This window comes from Perissodus microlepis, chromosome 9 (assembly GCF_051167445.1).
Source record: "Perissodus microlepis isolate ML-2025 ecotype Zambia chromosome 9, ASM5116744v1, whole genome shotgun sequence".
Lineage (NCBI taxonomy): Eukaryota > Metazoa > Chordata > Actinopteri > Cichliformes > Cichlidae > Perissodus > Perissodus microlepis.
In genome coordinates, this window is record NC_140469.1 from 15,006,311 (window position 1) to 15,025,970 (window position 19,660).

General features: G+C 41.0%; 1 protein-coding gene and 1 long non-coding RNA gene across 2 annotated transcripts; one reads left to right on the forward strand and one right to left on the reverse strand.

Moving 5' to 3' along the window:
* Positions 1–1,825: 1,825 nt before the first annotated feature.
* Positions 1,826–4,974, forward strand: cbln2b (cerebellin 2b precursor). The gene is made up of 4 exons (XM_084939181.1): positions 1,826–2,167; positions 2,542–3,084; positions 3,700–3,819; positions 3,908–4,974. The coding sequence occupies exons 2-4, from the start codon at positions 2,797–2,799 to the stop codon at positions 4,103–4,105; spliced, it is 606 nt and encodes a 201-aa protein (XP_084795307.1). The 5' UTR covers positions 1,826–2,167; positions 2,542–2,796; the 3' UTR covers positions 4,106–4,974.
* Positions 4,975–10,983: 6,009 nt separating this feature from the next.
* Positions 10,984–11,987, reverse strand: LOC146380236 (uncharacterized). Its single transcript, XR_014801396.1, has 2 exons — positions 11,819–11,987; positions 10,984–11,241 (listed from the first exon to the last, which is right to left on the reverse strand). It is a non-coding gene; the product is annotated as an uncharacterized LOC146380236 (long non-coding RNA).
* Positions 11,988–19,660: the final 7,673 nt, after the last annotated feature.

Here is a 19,660-nt window from a genome sequence, read left to right on the forward strand (position 1 = left end):
CACACACACACCACACACACAAATTAATAGCTGTCACTGTAAGCTTTAGCAGGCACAGTACCGCCTACTGTAACCTTTCCCTGGATTACCAATATAACTCCTCATCAGGGTGTTACCTCAGCACTAGCAGGGGAGGAACAGGCAAGATTGATGCTATTTGTCTCCTCACACATGCTAAGATAGAGGTCACATCTTACTGAACTAAGACAAGAGAGACAAAACAGTCTCTTTCTCCACATTCATTCATTCTCCAGCAGTGAGAGAGAGGACTCAAAAATGAAGCAGTTTGAGAGCCTGACCTCATTTCAAAGATGAAGATACAGAGTCATTTATAGCTGCACATAGACAGATGGACTGGCAGACAGATGGACTGGCAGATATAGTGGGTATTTTAGATCTGATGAAGCATATAGTGGCATGAGCACATGGAGTGGATCTTGTTTAATTTAATTCGTTATATGCCTAATATTTATAATATTTGTGACAGAGGTATTGATATGCAGTTATGCACAAAAAGGGACACAAAAGTATACATGCATGTTTGCTATGTACAGAGAAAACATGCAGAAAGATGATAAGTCATTTGCTTTGCAAAAACAGATGGCTCGCTTTGAGACCCATCCCATAATTGACCTCCCCCTTTTCCTAGAAGCCAGTAGGCTCTGCTAGCTGTCAGGGAAAATCACCATAACCCTGTTGTCACTCTAGCCGATCAGCTTGCCTGATGAAAGTGAAGTCCCTTTCAGGGCAACAGCAGCCCCTGGTATAGTAATGGCATGTAGGCCACATCCTTTTTGCTTGCTTGTCCCCCGTACTTGACATTTGATGATTTCTGTAGCTATGTGTCCTTCTAAAGGCCCGAGGACAGCTGTGGCTCTTGGATACCTGATGTCACTCTTCCGCATGGTTTGTCAGTCGGCTGTGACAGTGCAGTGTTTGTCAAATGGGAATGAAGGGAGCAAAGGATTAACCATGATTAAGCCTAAAATAATGTATTTTTAGTAGAGGACATAGCATGTACAAAGGCATGTGAAACACACTGGACAAGTCACATATTCTTCAGTTGTGTCTGAGCTTTCAACACTTATTAACAGTGATATATTCTCTACCTGCTCATCTTATCCAATCGCTTACTTGCGTGAAACCCTAAAACAAATTCCAGCTCTGTTAAATCAGAAGTAACACAGTCTATTCCTTTACTTGAGTGGATAAAACAGCTGGTCTACAGTATCTGCTGTGTACATGTATAATGCAGCCACTTAGCACTTGGTAGGAAGTGTGAAAACGACAGCTCATTAAAGGTCTAGCGTGAGGTTCGATACTTGTGAAGCCCATCCTCAAACCATTCAGAAGTGTGGAGCACTGATAGGAACCCTCTACAGCTCTTCAAAGGATGATGGCATGTCAGAAGTTGAAAAGAAGAAGGCTAAGGGTGGAACAGAGAAGTGCGGGTCATACTCGGTGAAGTGAGCTTTGTTGAAGCTTTACCTGCTTTGAACCTGCTTGTGAGATCTTTGTTTTATTTGTGATGTGATGGAAGACTGTTGACACCCCTGTGTCAGTGGAGCATGCAGGTGAGATGCCACACAAGTTTATTGTCTTAATCTCTTAGATTCTTTGATTTTTTTTTTTACCCCCCTTGTGTATCTCTAATAGCCTGACAGCCCTTATGCACAATTTAGATCCACCACTGGATGGCGCACGAGTATCTGTATTTGATTCATTAAAAAAATTGCTTTAAGTCCCAAATTAGTAACATATACATACATGCTGAATGTACCATGTAACTGCAAGGTTACCCGCTGCATTCCCCCTTCATTTCGGATTACTCAGACAGAGATATGACAAAACCAGAGCATATAAATGACAGTCCCTAAGAGCGAGTGATCTTTGCCAACCTCAGGGGCCCCCAAGCTCCCAGCATAGCACGTATGACTGTGCAAACAAACCTATTAGTCCACGTAATGTGTCTTAATTGTGGGGCACTTCTGAAAAGTCTCGTTGCAGTGGCCACACACAAAGAATGGGCGTGAGTACTCCCTCGAAAGGCAGCCCAGAGACTCGTGCTTTTTTCTGCAGCAGTAGCAGCAGCAGCAGCGATCTGAGCGCTCAGTTTACAGTCTTGGAGGGTGGGACAGAAAGCACACCAGCGGGATGGATAACGCAGGTAGGTCGTGGTTTATCGTTCCTTCATAGAAATGCCAGAAAAGTGCTTGTTTCATCACAATTATCAGCCAGAACGAGGATAGAGGAAGGGAACATCTTTTTTTGGACATTTTAATTTGGTACAAAGTGCTGCAGCGCGCATTCCCATCAGCAAACACGCAGCTGAAGCACAAATAATTGCTTTGATAGGATAATTATAAAGGATGATCAATTTCTACACCATGCTTATTAGGATTGTGGTATTTAACGATCAGTCGCTTTTCCCTTTACGCACAAGTCTTTTTACGCACGCTCGTTACAAGTTTATTAAGTAAACTATATACGATCTCATTGATGTTATTGTCTCACAAGATAACTATTTTTCTCTTATATCAGGAATTGCAACCACAGATGTCTGAATACTCTCCCAAAATCAACTAAGACGTGCAGGAGGGAGGGGAGTCTCAGTCGGAGAGAGTCTGAGTGCGTCTGTGTGTCAGAAGGTGTTTGAGAGAGTGAGGGAGTATCACATATTGAGGAAGAGAGAGGGGAAGATAGAAGGGACCGACTCTGGACCAGGTGATCGAGAGCTAACAAACCTCCAAGGGGCTACCGGGCTGTATCAGTGTGCACGGGATCAGCGATCCAACCATGGTGCCAGCGCGCTGCCCGGGACGCTGTGCCATACTGGCACTGACCCTCCTCTTGGGATGCGGCGTGGCTTTCTGCCTTGGCCAGAACGACACGGAACCCATAGTTCTCGAGGGGAAGTGTCTAGTGGTGTGCGACTCGAACCCTTCTTCGGACGGCGCAGTCACCTCCTCACTTGGCATTTCAGTCCGCTCCGCTGGGGCAAAGGTGGCTTTTTCAGCCGTGCGTGGAACCAACCATGAGCCGTCAGAGATGAGCAACACGTCCATGACCATCTATTTTGACCAGGTCAGATGTCCACTGAATTTAGCATCAACACACCCATATCCAATACAAGTCCGATTTTATTCTAAAATATAATTTTCTCTTCGTACAATCTGTTGGGTGGGTAAAACTTATGATCTTGCTCGATATTGATTTTCTATTACTTCTAACGCTCTGTGCGATCCGAGCCAGGAGGTTTTCTAAAGACTTCGGCGTTATTTTATGTTTCAGAAGGATTCGTGTGCGTAATTGGCGTGATCTGGAGATGCGCCGCCAGACGATCACCCATGCACGATCATTTACCGCATGCGTCTTGGGCCTCGGCCGCATTTAGATATGCAATGTGTTGCTTTTGATTAGATATTCCAATAAGTTTTCACGGCTGAGGTCTTTGGACAGCGGCCTGTTATACGCCTCAAATTGGGATCCTTCCCAAAGTGCGACTGAAGTGCTGCCTGAAACATTTGGCAAAGCAGCACCAGGCTTACTGGCTTATACGCCTCTTTTTTAGTCACTGCGCACAGCAGACACAAACAATACGTTTCCACAAAACCAGCTGTTGTGTTGAATTAAGCATGCACATAAAAAATAATCATACTAATAAAGCACTATCTTATTGTGCTCCCTTTCTTATCACAGGTTTTAGTGAACATCGGCAACCATTTCGATCTCAAAACGAGTGTTTTCCAGGCTCCAAGAAGGGGAATCTATAGTTTCAGCTTTCACGTGGTGAAGGTCTACAACAGACAAACTATACAGGTGAGAAATTACGAAAAACGTGGGGCGCATTTTTGCATTTCCTGGGTACAAGACTCAGCTCCAAGTTTCTCGTTGCTCTTAATTGCAGGTGAACCTGATGCAGAATGATTATCCGGTTATATCAGCATTCGCCGGTGACCAGGACGTTACGAGAGAGGCGGCCAGCAACGGAGTACTGCTGATGGTTGAACGGGAGGACCGTGTCTATCTGAAGCTGGAACGGGGCACCCTAATGGGCGGATGGAAATACTCCACCTTCTCAGGCTTTCTAGTCTTTCCTCTATAATCTAATCTGCGATGACTCACGTCGCATGGGACTCTGCTTAGGCTGAGGAACCAAAAAAGAAAAAAAAAAGAAAAAAACGAAAAAAACATGCCATTTATTTTTAACTAAAATAACTGTCAGCCAAGGAAGCCGACGAATATCTGTATACCTACACTCGTCCACTATCTAGTCAAATCTGAACGTTTCCTTGGAGTTTCATATATTCAAATCCATCAGCCAACTCTAACGCAATCTGGATGATTCAACGTGGCCCGTACTTGTCGGGTACGTGGATTTTTTTCCCCCCTTGCTTGGAAAACAAACTTTGCCGACAGACAAACGGGTGTACCTGAGAGGAAATGGACAAAGGAGAAGATGGGGGGAGTGGAGGAACTGACGCCTTGGACAGGCCGAGTGTGTTATGCTCTATTTTATGTTTGTATAGCCTTAAACAATTTATGGTTTCCGTCCAAGTGAAGTATATGGAATTATATGGACAAACAACAGAAGAAGTGCTTTCACGCCCAAGGCATTTTTTTTGCACGAATGGAAGTTTTATCTTTATGTTTTGTGCTGTCAATGGTGTTGCGTTTGGATGCTGAACATATTGAAAATACGCCAAATGTAGGCCGCCGACGAGTTTATTTAAAAGAGAAAAAAAGGCGACATATTTCAGCCACCGAAGACGACTTAGAGCCCTTTTATTTAAAAAAAAATAGTAACAATGATATAATTTATAAAGTACATATTCACATTATTGTGTGTTCTACATTTCGGAATCTGCGTAGCTTTGACTGATTTAATGTTCAGTGACGTTGCTCACCAAATGTACATTGTGGAAATTATAGAACAATCCCTATGTCCCGCTTAATAAAAGGTATTGTATTGTATAGGCTAAGTGCATTTATCAGTTTTTGTTTGCATATAGCTTTTCAACGAAAGGGGATCTATCTGTGTATACAGACTGTAGGAAAAATACATGTTTGCAAATGAAGCTCAAAGGCCTCAAGAGGGAGCAGAGGTTGAACTGTGAGCAGCTCACTCTGGTCGCTGTCCGAGGTGCTGAACCTATGGGCTTTTTAAAAAAAGAAAAAAAAAAAGTCAGGCAGCAGCTTAAGTCAAACACTTCAGTGAAAACACTTGTTGTTGCCGGCTGGAAACTGCGATTCAATAACTGGGAAATATGAAATATCTGAAATGCGCATTTATGAATGCACTGCTGAGGAGAGCCAGGGCAGCTCCTGAGCGTGAAGTTTCAGCACAGCACGACCGCACACAGCGGAAACGTCCTTCTTTGTGGCAGAGCCGAAGCTCACGTAAAGTAGACATATATTTGGAAGCGTTAGCGAGGTGGTTTGCAAATGTGGGTTAAAAAGAGAGCGAGAGAGGTCGTAGTATAGACTGTGTGCAAAGTTTGTTTCTTTTCCTTTCTTTCTTTCTTTCTTTTTTTTTTTTTTTTTTAAATCACACGACTGGATGCCATCTTGTTTGAAAAAGGACGTTTTGGGGATATTTCAGCCCACACACTAAAATATCTCTCTGCCCCCCCACTTACACGCAGTCAAAGTTATACCACATGCCCCCATCCCCACCACCCCCACAACCCCTCCCTTCCCAGTCTAGGAAGGCCACACCTGAGTCAAGATGAACTGCATGACTCATACAAATTAAAGAAGAAGAAAAAGAGCAGTGCCAAGAGCAAATATTTGCTCATTTTTTTAAATTAATATTTTTTTGTTTTGTTTAAAGCTATCCCCTTATCAGATACTACACTTAAGAAAAAAAATATCACGCTTTTCCCCTGGGCCAGTGATAATGTATTCAACAAACGCAGAAATATTTTACCATACATATAGTCTGAAAAAGACTAAAAAAACATCCTGTGGGAAAACATATGGCAAATGCACAAAAACACGAGAGGAAACTTGCTGTTTCTGTGGTTTACAGTAAATGAGGTGGACCAAGGTGAAAGCCTGATGTTTCCTTGTTAAGTCTGTGCCACTTAGAGATAACACTTTGGGGACAATACAGATGTGAATTGAGCAAAAGCAAAAGCGCTACAGAGAAACTCATCCCTGTTTTAACAATGTGGGAATCTGCAAGTTTTCTTGAGTCTTTAATATTCAAAGTCCAGCAATATTTTTCTCTAAAGTCTTTAACATAAAAGTCTGTAAACCTAATGGCTAATTTGCCAAATGTGGCCCTCTTTTTAAGTTCTGAGGGCCTTTTTTGTATTATAGACTTTGGAGTGTTAACTCTGTGGATGCAGCCCAGCACAGAGTAAATACACACCTTTGATTATGGAAGCTGCGGTGCTTGGATACAGTGTGTCTGTAGAGAAGGAGGAGTGTTGGAGGAGATTTGGAGAGAAAAACACAAAGGACAATCACCGCATAGTTACTTAACCTAACTAAATGTCACACCTGTTGACATCTAAAGAAGTCTTTTGTTTCTTGTCCTAGGTAAAGGTCGGTAAAGTTGGTTATGCCAGAAACTACTCTAGCAAAAATTCCGATATTTGTAGGACAAATCTGTATTGCTTTTTTTCAGTCAAGCTTTAAAGTGCTCTCAATTTAGGTTGCAAAGCTTAATAAATCTCTCATTCGCCGCTATTTTTTCTAGACTTTAGAATAAACAAAGTTCTTACGAGCCTCGGTGAAGACTGTCTGATTGGTTGAGCATCATAAATCTGATCCTCACCCTTACGGTGAAAGTCATTGTGCTGAGGAAATGTCAATTTAGCACAAAGCCAGCATGACATTGGCAGAAAAAACAGTTACGAGTACTGTACAAAACCTGCCAGAAGAGTTGTGAGCCAATTTGTAGCAGTTTATGATCATCCTGGGCTCGTAGAAACATATTAACACAACACCATTGTTCTCTGTCAAACACACAGAGAAGAAAACATAAAACTAACTGTTTGTGCAGCTGAGGGTTAAAAATGAACACCAACAGCTGCTGGGCCCGGGCTGGGAAAACATTTGCATGTATAATTGACAATATCGTACACGTGAGCAGCTGGGAACCTTTTTTTGTTCACTTGGTTGCTTCTACCGCACGGATATCTGCTTTGGTCTTATTTTTTTTAATATACCTTCATTGTGTTTATAACAGAACACAACAGCTGAGAACAAAGATAAAGACCTGCTGATGAGCAGCTGATGCCAGCAATAGGACTGCACAAATGGCAGAAAGTGCCAGCAAATCATTGTGATTTTGGAGAGTGTATTAAACTGGCCTATAAAGTACTAATTGTGCCCATACTGGAATGAGAAATCTGCATCCAAATGATCCCCTTAGATAATTAAGATAGCCATTGAGCACGTAGCAAACAAGACATGAAAAATAAAACCTTTTAAGATTATTGCAATCAAATAAGTTAGACTAAATCACTTCTTTCATGTAAATAACACAACTTCCATAGATGGGATTATTAAAGCGTGGATATATTTGTTGAACTCCTTGGCGAGTAAAGCTGTTTGCAACTTATTAGGCACAACAGAGTGTAAATGATACCATAATGCTGCCGTTATTGCTAAATATTAGTCATCCTAACAGGATTTTTTTTGTGTTTGTTTGTTTGTAGCAGTAAATACAGAGTCACCCACACTGTCAAAGAGTATAAGCTCACAATTTGTCCACTCTAATTGTAAAACCGACTTGAGAATGTTTTTATTGAGGCACAGATGGCATTTTACTGTGCTTAACAGCTATACACGGATAAATAAATAAAAACTATAGATAAATGCAAAAGCCAAGAACTCATAGGAACTTTTTTTTTTAACTTTTTCTTCTATAGTCTCCTAAAAAAATCCTCCTCATGAGGGCTGGTCCTCTCATTTGTATGACTCTGAGATACATGCATCTGCAGTAAGATCATAGGCGGGCTGCACCGCGGGCCCATCGACGTGAGGGAGGTGCAGCCGTACATGCATTTGAATTTAAATTATGTAATAGACTCATGTCAGTTATTCCTTAATGAGGTGGTTTTAGAGAACTCCCACTTACAAAACATACATTTACACTTATAACCATTCTGAACATGCATCCACACAGACACGCACTCACATGCACGCGTGTCACTGCTCATTCAGCCTTGAACAAAGTGGCTTCCTATTTGGAAACATCTAAACAAATCTTCAATCCACTGTAGGGAAAACAACATTAAAATCGTTTTAGAAATAAGAATTAAAGTTGTTTGGGGGCTGATTTGAAAGCTGTCCTCTGAAGATCAAGACGGCTTTCATTTCAGCTCCTCTTGTAGTCTCTAAACATTTAATTACACTGCCTTTGCATATCTTCAGTGGGTGATTTGTTCAGTCTTAACAAGGATGATAGTTGGCAGGTAAAATGTCATCTTCTCTCTATTTTTTATTTATTTATTTATTTTTACCGAGGTAACAAGAAAATAATTACGCGTCATTTGTGCAAACAAAACGAAGGCCAACCTCTTCCTTTTCTCGTTGCACGAAAGCTCCACCGATTAAAACTCTTGAAGTGTTTCACTGAAAATATTGTAAATATTAGACCTTGCTCTTGCTTGATGGAAAAAAAAAATCCTGCCCTAACCTTGCGTGTAGCACAAGCTGATGTCGGCTCTTTATTTATTGATATCATGATACTGATATGAATCCTTGTGCATCAACAACAGCATATAAGACAGCAGTCTTCATATTTATTACTAAATTAACTAAACTGTTACACATACATGTATGCTTTTACCTCCAAAAGTATTTTCACTTGTGCATTCACAATCTGATAAAAGCACATATTGGAGACTAAGTTTAACCTCAACTGAAGCTTCTTTTCCACTGCTGAGCAAAGCTTTCTTTTTCAGATCCAATATCTCCTTTTCCTTTTCTGAGAACCGAAGTCAAGAAAACATTTTGATACTGTTGGCCCACAGTGAGACCTTTAAGAAATGTCTTCCTGACCCATCTTGAATTCCAACCTATGGTTAAGCAGCACTGGAGTTCACCACTTTGATTCACTTCTGTTATGAGAAAGCCAAAGAGAGCAGCACAACAAAACAGATATCAGCCAAGAAGTCAGTATTTTTTACCAATGAAGCCAAGTGTTTGTGTTTTGGGCGTTTCCTGAATTTCTATATCTCATTCTTCTACTCTCCTCCAATGGCCGCCTGTGCGTGGACGTGCTTTGTACCTTCCTCTAGACTCCCAATGCAAAGGAGAGAGACCCTAACAAGATTTTCAACCTTTCCTTTTGATTGCAGATGAGTTAAATACATTGGTATGCATGAGAGGGGAAAAACCCCCCAGAAAAGGTGTCTTTTGCCTTAGACTCATTTTCTCCCAGTCCTAGTCCCTGTTATGGGTGAAATTGCCTTAAGTGTGATTGTGAGTGCGAATAAGCCTTTCACAGCATTATTTTTATTCAAGCTGTTCCCAGGCAAACCTACAGGCAGTTCCTTTTGGGTCTGAAATTACGCTTAGGGGCCCACTCAATCTAATATCTAATGTGACTGCGAGTTAAAAGGAAATGCATACTGAATGTCAGGATTTATCACCAGTTTTAATGGTCCATACCTCTTTAGATCATATTAAAATGCTCTTTTCATAGGTTCCCCCCTTCAAATGAGCCCTTCTAATTTCATGGGCCACAGTAACGGACACATTTTGTCATTCCAAGCATGGAGACATAAACCACCATGAAACATAAGACCACCTGTGTGCTCTGCAACAGAGGAGCACTTTCACCTATTGCATTACTTTTTCCCCCCCTCAAATATTTAACTTTAAACCGCAAAACGACATCAAATCTATGTATGTATATAAGTCGCACATCCTGTTGAGTCAGACGTTTCAGTTAGGCTTTGGTATTACAATCGTGCAGTGACCTAGCTAATTTGCACTTGAATAGAGCGACACTGATGCAAACGGAGAATACACTGAGAGGATAACATGTGGCAGTAGCTTGTAAATAATGCATTTGTTTGCCAAACAAATAAATAGACGCATAACACAGGCAAACATCAGTCACAGAACCGCTTCTGTGAACAGGCCCATCCCTGAAGAAAATGGGGGTTGAGGGGGTGGGGGAGGGGGGGGGGGGTGGCAGAGAAAGTCTGTTTATTCCTTCTGCCACTGCCTGCAATATCCATACTGCTGAAACACGCAATTCCCCAAAGAAAATACAGCCTCGTCCAAGCCCACCCCTTCAGCACTCCCCCCTGCCAACCCCCACCATCACAAGAGACAGTAGGCAACGCCGAGCTCGGCATCCCCAGCTCATATGAGCGACTCCTTGATGTGATGGTTCCAATACATCATCTGTCTATGCACTGCATTCAGGCACAGCAAGCCCAAGAAAGCATCCTGGACCCAGCACCTAACCAGCTAAACTACATTCATTAGAATAGGAAAAACTGTGCCTCAGCACAACCAGCTGCAGTGGAGGACAAAACACACACACACATACACAATGTGAGTTGTTGATCCTGTGGATGATCAGGGGCACACACACACACACACACACACACACACACACACACACACACACACACACACATGCATACAGATGTGCGATGTGCGTGTGCAAAGTGACAAACGTACACAGCAAATCCAGCATGTCCAAATTAACACTGTCGGATTTGATTTCAACACTATTAAAGTGTCTATATGGGTCCACACCAGAGAGTGTTAATTTAACTCTTTTTGGAGAGTTGGTACGTTAACTCTGATTTAGTGTTAAACACCAAATCTGTCTGGAGTTGATAATTTAACACTTGGTGTTAAGAGTTTATATATTAACTCTCAAAAGAGTATTTTAGTTTAACTACGTAAGAGTTATCTTCTAATTAATTCTAAAAAGCGGGAATTTTCCTGTTCTGAACTTCTAGAAATTTCTTTTGGAAATAAACATTTACTAAAAAGACGCAATGGTTTTTGAAAAACATTTATTCTGAACTGTGCACCACAATTTCAAAACATTTTCTGAAAGATGTAACAGTGTACATGTTCTCACTTTCATTAGAATTTTGTTTATCAAAAGGTCTGACATAGGTGAGCTGGTAAATGCAAATAACAGCATTCTCATCACTTATTTCTTCAATACAATATGCATGTCCTTCATTCATCACTTTGTGGAACTTCAACGCACTTCTGCTCTCCCCCATATTCCATCTTCACGAGCATATCCTTTGTGGAGATTGAATAAAAATTAGTTGACACTAATTAATGGCACAAACAATCCGGTAATCAATTGCAGCACAGTAAAAAAAAGGAATCCTTTTTGAGCCATTACTTGTGTAAAGTATTTTCCCAAAAGACAAGGACACAGGCAACAGGTAATGCTGAACTAAATGTAAAACCTCAACCTTTTTCATTTTTACTTAAACGTGTGCACAAAACTCTGGAGGGATCTAAATGCTAACGTAGAACCCAGTCAGGACGCCTGCTACTGCTGTTTGCTCGTTTTTTTATGGGAGATCCTTTTCAGGCTTCAAGTAGCACCATTATACCAACATTTCACATTCTAGACATTGTTTTAGGTGTATTTGACCAAAAATTTGACTGAAAATTCACATGCAAGCTTTTTTTCAAGGCTGTGGTATTTGCCTGCAAACAATACCTTTCAGCTAGCTCAAACAGAATATTATGCTATCAGCGAGCAACATGGCTAATGCCTTTCACACAGCTTTGTCTCAACTCCAAAGAGCCACAGAAGTAAAAGCTAATAATCATAATTGAAACAATCTTTGAAAAAATGACTTACCAAGCATGGCAAACAACTCAAATATGTAGAGCAAAATGTTCTGAAACGGCTTCACTTCAGCTTCGATTGGAGCCTATGGTGCTGGGGGCGGAGTCTGTGAATTTACTCTATTGGTGTCATAGCCCCTGTAGGAGTTCAGAGTTAAGAGGTCAAGAGTTAATGTTTCCATTGTAACCTCCAGATTTGACATAGAAACACTAATTTTTAACACTCGATTTTAACTACTATCATTTTACACCTCAGAGTTACATTAAAAGAATGTGACTCTACTTACAGTAAAATTAACTCTACTTTTGCAAGAAGACTACTAACACCAAAACATTTAACACTTTTGAATTTGCTGTGTAACAGCACAGCAGAGGAAGTAAGACTATTTTTACAGGTGTAGGTGTGGATTCTGGTTATGGTAATTTTATAGATCATGTGGAAATATAGCAGTGGGCTTAATAGGGTTACATTTTTACCCTCTGTAAATTCAAATCACAAACCACAGTAAAGACACCTGAGCACTGTATGTTATACTGCTGAGTGAAACTCAAATGTACCTGCGACTTTTTGGCATGTCAGTTTGATTTCTAAGCAGTTATGACTAGAAAGACCACCAATGAGATGTCAAACACATTTCTGTCCACTTTATTTTTATGCATACAGCTTTATAAAAATAGTAAATGCGCTTTATAAAATGCAGTAAGGAAGGAGAAAATATGGGACAAATAAAAGCACAATCATAAACACATCTGAAGAGCCAGACTCCCAGAAACGTGTCAGACGATCCCGTAAAGCCTGTCAGGTGAGTCACGTCAACGTCCAAATGATAATAGCACCCTTCCCTGTAAATTATTGCATTTACCCAGCTCTGTGGAGTGCCGACAACTACCCAAGACTTGTTGTTCTACACTGACAGAGATCTGAGCATAGTGCTGTAGCGCTTTATAGACAGACCAGGCAGATATCATCTAAGTCATCCCTCTAAATAAAACACAAATGATGTGATAACAGTATAAAAAGATTTCATCCCTTTGACCAGACCTGGCTGTTTCTCTTTTTCTCTTTGATATTATTAAGTCGACTCATTTCTACATTTTTAATTAGGTTAAGTGAGAACTTTTCAACGCATAATTAAAGAATCAAAAGTAACCTTTTACTGTCACGACAGAGGAAGGAGGAGCCCAGTTTAGATCAGTCTATCAGGAGCTTTCTCACCTTAAAGTGACTGGTGCTCATTATACCGTAATGAGTTTAACTACAGCTCCAGCTAACGCCACTTAGCTAAACTCTACATGCACATTACGTTCTCATCTTTCCTTTCCATACTCGGCATTAAAGCAAATATTTTAAAACAGAGGGTTTCAAATTCACTCGTACAGACTTTCAAATATTTTCTGAAAATGTTGCCTTGTTTGTTTATTAAAGGAAAGCAATGTCGTTTAATATCTCACAGTAAACTAAAATTTTGACGACCATTTAGGATGAATCAAAGGCTTACGAGCAAAGACTGCATAAATATTTAAATATCTTCATTCATTTTTAAAAATCTAAATTTTCAGGGAGGTTTAGAGGAATTTAGCATTGCGCTGCCATCATAAGAATAAATACAAGACCTCCGAGAGCGGCAAATACTTACAGCAAACCAAACAAAAAAATGGGCCAGCTAGGTGAACTGTGCTGACCAAACTATCTTTAAATACTGTAAAGGTGACGATACTAAGCAGGCTGCCAAGAAAATAACGGTAACAGTGAACTGGAGGTTTATGGTAACAGGTCTGCACTGTTACCAGGAATGGAGCTAAAAGTAGTTGCCCTCATATATGTGAACAGCCTCAGGCATCATTATTTCTTTCCTTAATAAGCTGTTGTCCTGGAGTCCTGGATGCTGCTACCTTTTAATAACGACAGCAGCTCACAATTTTAACTATACACTGCCTCTACCTGCTGTTGGAGAATTGGCTTGGACACAATCACAGTCACGCCTACATGCAGTATTTCAGAGAGTCATTCAGACAGTTTATGAAATGTAACAGATTTACAAAAACTACAAAGAGCTTCACAGATGTGTTAGAAATCGAACCAAGTTGTGGAATTAGTGTTTTTTTTTCCTTCCTTTTGCAGAAACCCATTTATTGGCAGATGTTAGGTCCTGACCCATAGTTCAGGCTTCACAGTACACTACACTACACTATACTCAGAGGAATTGTAAGAGACAGGAGAAATAGGATGGATTTAAAGAGTTCCTCTATTTCTCATTAAACAGCTTTATAGGAAAAATAATATGTATTTCAAGGGGGTAAGTGTCATGTTTTTTTCAATTAACTTGAAACTCATGTCATTATTTTATGCCTATACACCTTTTAAAAATTCCAGTATTGACAAATTGCATGTTGCTGCAGGTGAGATCAATGTCTCCATGGAAAAGGAAATAAAAGCCTGATTATGTCAGGCTCATCTTATCATAAACATATGGTTGGAGAGGCTTGGTGGAGGGATTGGAGGGAGCCTGTGTTCATTGGAGTTTCTCTACAGCCTCGGGCATCACGGGGGACCTTGAGGAATGCTACAGGCGTGTTGAAGGGTGAAAAGAGAGCGAGCGAGAGAGAAATCGGTAGACTAAAAAAAATTTGGAGGTTGGAATAAGATCAGTCTGGTGTAGAGGAAATGGAAAATTCATCTCACGGTCAACAATCACCTTCATTTTCCCCACCTGACATGATGAATTCAAGACAGGAGTGTGCAGGGAAGGGAAGGCTATTTTCATAATAGAACACCTGTTTAAAAGTGTGTTGTTCGTGGGAAACATTCAAACCGAATGTCTCCAAATCCATGTGCCATACCCACTTACTGTAAATGAAGCACTGAATTTAAAGGAATAGCTTGGCATTTGGGCGCATGTGCTAGCCTTTTTGCTAAGTGAGCTGAGCAGATTACTACTGCTACCAGGCCAGTATTACAAACGTAAAGCTAAACATAGAAGAAGAAAAGAAAGGATGTAGCTACTGACATGTTTGGCTGCCACAAAGGTAGTTTTTTTGGAGAAAGAGGACACCCCAAGTTATAAGCTTACACTAGCAAGCTGCTAATTAGCAAGCCACATCTCTAAACTGTAGAACTACTGAGCAACTGCAGCAACTAATAATTAAAGATGACGTGGTTGTAAATTAGATAAGTTAGAGGGTCAGCTATGTAACCGGAGCCTGGAATGTATACTAGTGACCAAGTTATACCATCGCTCCCCGTTCAAGGCACGAACACATACTTGCTAATCAGTGCTAAGCAAATGAGTAAAGTGACGTATTGAAAAACTTTAAACCTAAATTGTTATGAAGAAGTTATGAGGAAAATTCACCTGCTGTGTGAAGAGGAAAACTATCCACGGAGACCAAAGCTGTTTTTTGTAGCAGGCTGTATAAATGTGTTTTATTACTGTTAAGTTGGGGGTTTTAACATGAAAATCTATGTGGACTGACTCACGTTTTGGAACCAGTTTCAAGTGGCCACTCCAAGAAGCGCTGTTTTTTGGCACTGCTGCGTTGGCTTCGTTCTCTTAGCCCCGAAGGTTGCCGCTTTGCCAGCAGCCAACTAGCATAGCTTAACATAAAGACTGTAACGGTGAAGGTAGAGCTAGCCTGGCTGTTTCCAAAGCACACAAAATCTGTCCATCAGCAACTCAGAAGCTTAGTATTCAACAATACTGAATTATGTGGCACATTTACACTAAAAAGGGGTGTAAAAACTATTATCCCCTCTACTGCAGCCTATTCACTGAACTATTTTTCTCAGGGAGTCAGGCAACCTGGCAGGGACTTCAGGTAGTTATTTCTGCCAGCTAATAATAGTCTGGTACATAGCACACCTCAAAATGGTGACTAGATTAAGCAAATGAAAGTGGCCCTTAATCTTTTTTATATATATTTTTTACAGTAGTGTATTTTACGGGCCAAAGTTCACCTATTTACTGTTGGCTCTGTGTCAGAGTTAGTTCTACTCCTGGGGTTGGCTGACATCAAATGATAGAGATTTCCCTATATGGTCTTTGCATCTTAAAAGTTATACTTAGGGGTGGCCCACTCTTTTTGTTTGAAAGTGTGTTTACTTTTTCTAAAGAAGAAAGCACAGTTTTCTAGCCACTCTGTATTGAGAAGCTAACAATAAGCTAACAAGGCTGCATTAGCTGACTAAACAGTCCTTTTGGCTATTCATTCAGGTGTAAATGTTTCTGGAGCTTTTGACAGGCAAACGGGGGAAGTGCTTACAAGCATGGGGACATGTTTGCAGAAGGCAAGTGAGGGGCAGCCAATCAGAAGAAAGTGGACTTTCTGGGACAGGAGCTAAAATAGCTTGTGCCAAAGAGGGGAAGAACTAAGGTGCCACAGAAAGAGATGTTTTAAGACTTTTAAAAAAAAAGAGTTCTTTGAATTAAAAGTCACGTAAAGCTGCACCAGTAAAGTCACAGAGATGCACTCAGAGTGCTCTGTAAGAGAAGAAAAGTGCTACATAAATACCAGTCCATTTTAGGATTACCATTTACTATACTAAAAATATTTAAAGGGAAATGAGCATAATGGCTCCCCCTTAATGTTTGTTATTTGCTATAAATACTTGAGAAGGGCATCAAACCTATTACCCGAGTCTCTAAAAGAAAGTAACATTTCCATTGATTGCTTAACTAACAGGGCTTATAGTTCAGGTGTAGAATTTCCTTGTTTTCTGATGCTTGCCTGGTTCCAGTTCTGCATTTCTTCATGCAGCTGATTAAATATCACATTCAGGTTATCTTATCCCACAACTTGTAATGCATTCATCCTTCTGTCTGATAATGAGCTTGTGTGTTAACTGCGTGTGGTGTATGGCTCGCAGAAAGAGCCTCTTGTTGGAGGCCCAAGCGTGCGTTGGCTGAGATAACATGTTTAAAGGATGTGTTTGAGCCAATCCACTTTGGGGAAAACCTTGTGTGGGATTAACACTGGCATGCTGATGAGCTTTGCTCAGGTGTTGCCAGAGGCACCGTGATAATGGTCAGAGCATGCAAAATCATTCCGAGCGCTGATAATTCAGGAGGAGTTAATGAAACACACACCAAACTGCACAAATTCTCATGATGCTCAGGCTCATCATGTGTGACGCAGAGACATCATACTCAAAGGTGAGAGGTCAGAGACACTTTCTTTGTGCAGGAAATTAAAGGCAGCCATCACAGCTGACCCTGAGATTGCTTCTCCAGAGAGCTAAATCCCCCCTACAAAGCACAAAAACAAGGATGTACTCAACAAAGCGTACAGTTCCATGAAAGATTTCGTCGTTTTGAACTCTTTGATATTCGTGTATATTGAATATTAACTTAATTCAGAATTATTTAAAGCCATTTAGAATTACATGACAGCCTAGCAGCAGAGTGCTTAGAAGATCCATTTTGTTCTGATGCGACTGCCTGGTTTGTGTTGAGATTTGCCCAATCACAGTCCCTCCCCATCCACTCTGCCCCAGTTCTCGAACAGTCCCCATCTGGTTTGACAATCTGTTTTGATGGAAATCAGTTGTTTTTTCTCTTCTCTCATCTCCACTCTCTGCTCTTGCGATTTTTACTTGAAGCTTCCCTGCGATCGTGGCTCAGACGCTTCAGATAAAACTTGGGCATGATCACAGCCTCTCCAGAACCGCCACCAGTGCCTCACACTGCTCGCTGGCCCCGGGGGACTTGGGTCTTGTACAACAGGATCTCTTATATTTCAGTAAAATAGGACTTGGAGAATATGGAGATGGAAATTGAAGTTTTCGGTTTTTGTGCCATTTTAAAATGAAAAAGAAGCCTTTTTTTTAACCATCAGATTTTTAAAAATCTTTTTCTTTTTAGGCTATTTCATCTTATTCCTCTTCATTAGTCAGGCTAATGGCCTTGAAGATCTTTACAGGAGCTGAATCATGTGCTCAGTTTTATTCCATTTTATCCAGATATATCATATTGTCCTCTTTGATTGCAGTTTCCTTCAAAGGGGAACAGTTAGTTACAATTTTTGCATTTGGTAAACTGAACCTTGAATTTAAATCAGCAGATAAAATTAACGAACCGTCCACGCCAGTGTTCGTTTTACCCGTTTCCTTTTCTCTGAATTTACTGCTGAATGCGGGGTGAGTTAATGCACTAAAAACTGTGTTAAATTTTATCTGGCTGGAAAGTTTTATCAGCTCTGCATACCTTTGGATGTCAGCGTTGAAAGAGTAAACACAGTTAAGAGAGTCAGCAAGAAAACAAGAGAGGGGAGTCGACTCCCCCTCATCGCCCCTCCCTTGACTGTCTCTGTGGAATAACTGTGACTACCATCACAAACTCTGTCTCTGTCAACAATTGCCAATGCATCTTCAGACGGTAAACCGTGATCAACGTAGAGAGACTCTTCCCAGGCAGAGAGGCGAGGAAGCAGAAGAAACAGCCCCTTTTTTTTCTCCCTCTCTGCAGAAGCATTGTGAATATTCTTTTGTGTCCTGCCTCCCTACTCCTCCCTTTTATATTGCAAAGTTTTTGGAGGTACTGTGCTTTTTCTACTCCCCAAGTGCATTCCCATCCCAAAACACTTTCTGTATCGGTGCCCCCTCCCCCCACTCCTCTTCCTCCTCCTCTTTCACCCTACACTTCTTGATTTTCCTATCTCCCACAGGTTCACCAGATGATACCACTGCTGCAACGCTCCTTTTGTCTTTCTGCTTCCCGTCTTGGCACATGAATTTTTTGGTTCTGACTTTACTTCAAAGAGGTTTTAAGGCAGCCCATTCTGCTTTTCCTGTCTTTAATGTGTATGTGCAGGAAAAAGACACTCAGAGAGCTTAAGTACACTGAAAAAGCCTTTATAATGTACAGCTGTCAAACATGACTCAGACCTACAAGACATATATGCATGGATGCAAAGACAATCAAACACCTCTCTATGGGTATATTTCTGGCATATTCTGGCGCTGGCAGGCTTCCCTTTGTCTCGTGCTAAGGAGGAGAGTCACAGGGGTTGATGATACACCATATAGCACCTTAAAACATATTCTACATCAAAAGGTTTGCCTGTTCTTTTCTGCGTGGAACCGTTTGGATTCTTAGAGCACAGTAAAACAGTTCAGTTAGCATGGGTAGAAAAGGAATAAAAAGAGTGTTTGATCCACGTTCGACAGTGTGGGCTGCATTTAATCCTTCCTACAGACTAAACAAGAATCCGGTTAGATTCACATTTTATTTAAAATAGCATGGCTTTTAACGTGGCACCCCAGCCACTCCCACCTCTCCTCTGTATCTTCCTTCATCAGCTGTCTCAGGTGTTCCTGCATTCATGTGATTCAATAATTCAAAAAAAAGGGGGGGCCAGAGGAAGAAAGCGAGTCCTTGTGGCCACTCCCTGCACCCTCAGGCTGCTCTTCTTTTATCACAGATTGTTCTTCCTTTGCTCCAGCGTGTGTGATGCTATTCTTTACTTCTCTGCTGTATGGGCTGCTTGTGTTCAGCTAACAACAGTCCCCCACTGAATCAAATCAGCAGATTATAAGAACATTCAAACGGACCAAACTGGCTTCCAGGAGAGCTTAAATCAATCTAAAGTTAAAACTGCAGAGAGAGAAGCCTCGGGATATTTGCAGAAAGAACGCAGATCTAGACACTGAGGGAGGGTGGGAAGGTGGGTGGGGGACGAGAGTTAACCAAGGCTGTTTTGGGTAATAACAGTGTGAAATGCCACTGTATCAATTACTGAATGATTGAGGGCAATCCGACTGTGTGTGCTGCCATTCAGCAGGATAGAGAGGGATATAATGGATAAACAGTGATTATGCCGAGCCCTCCAGATTGAGAATGTTCATATTTACAGTCTGACA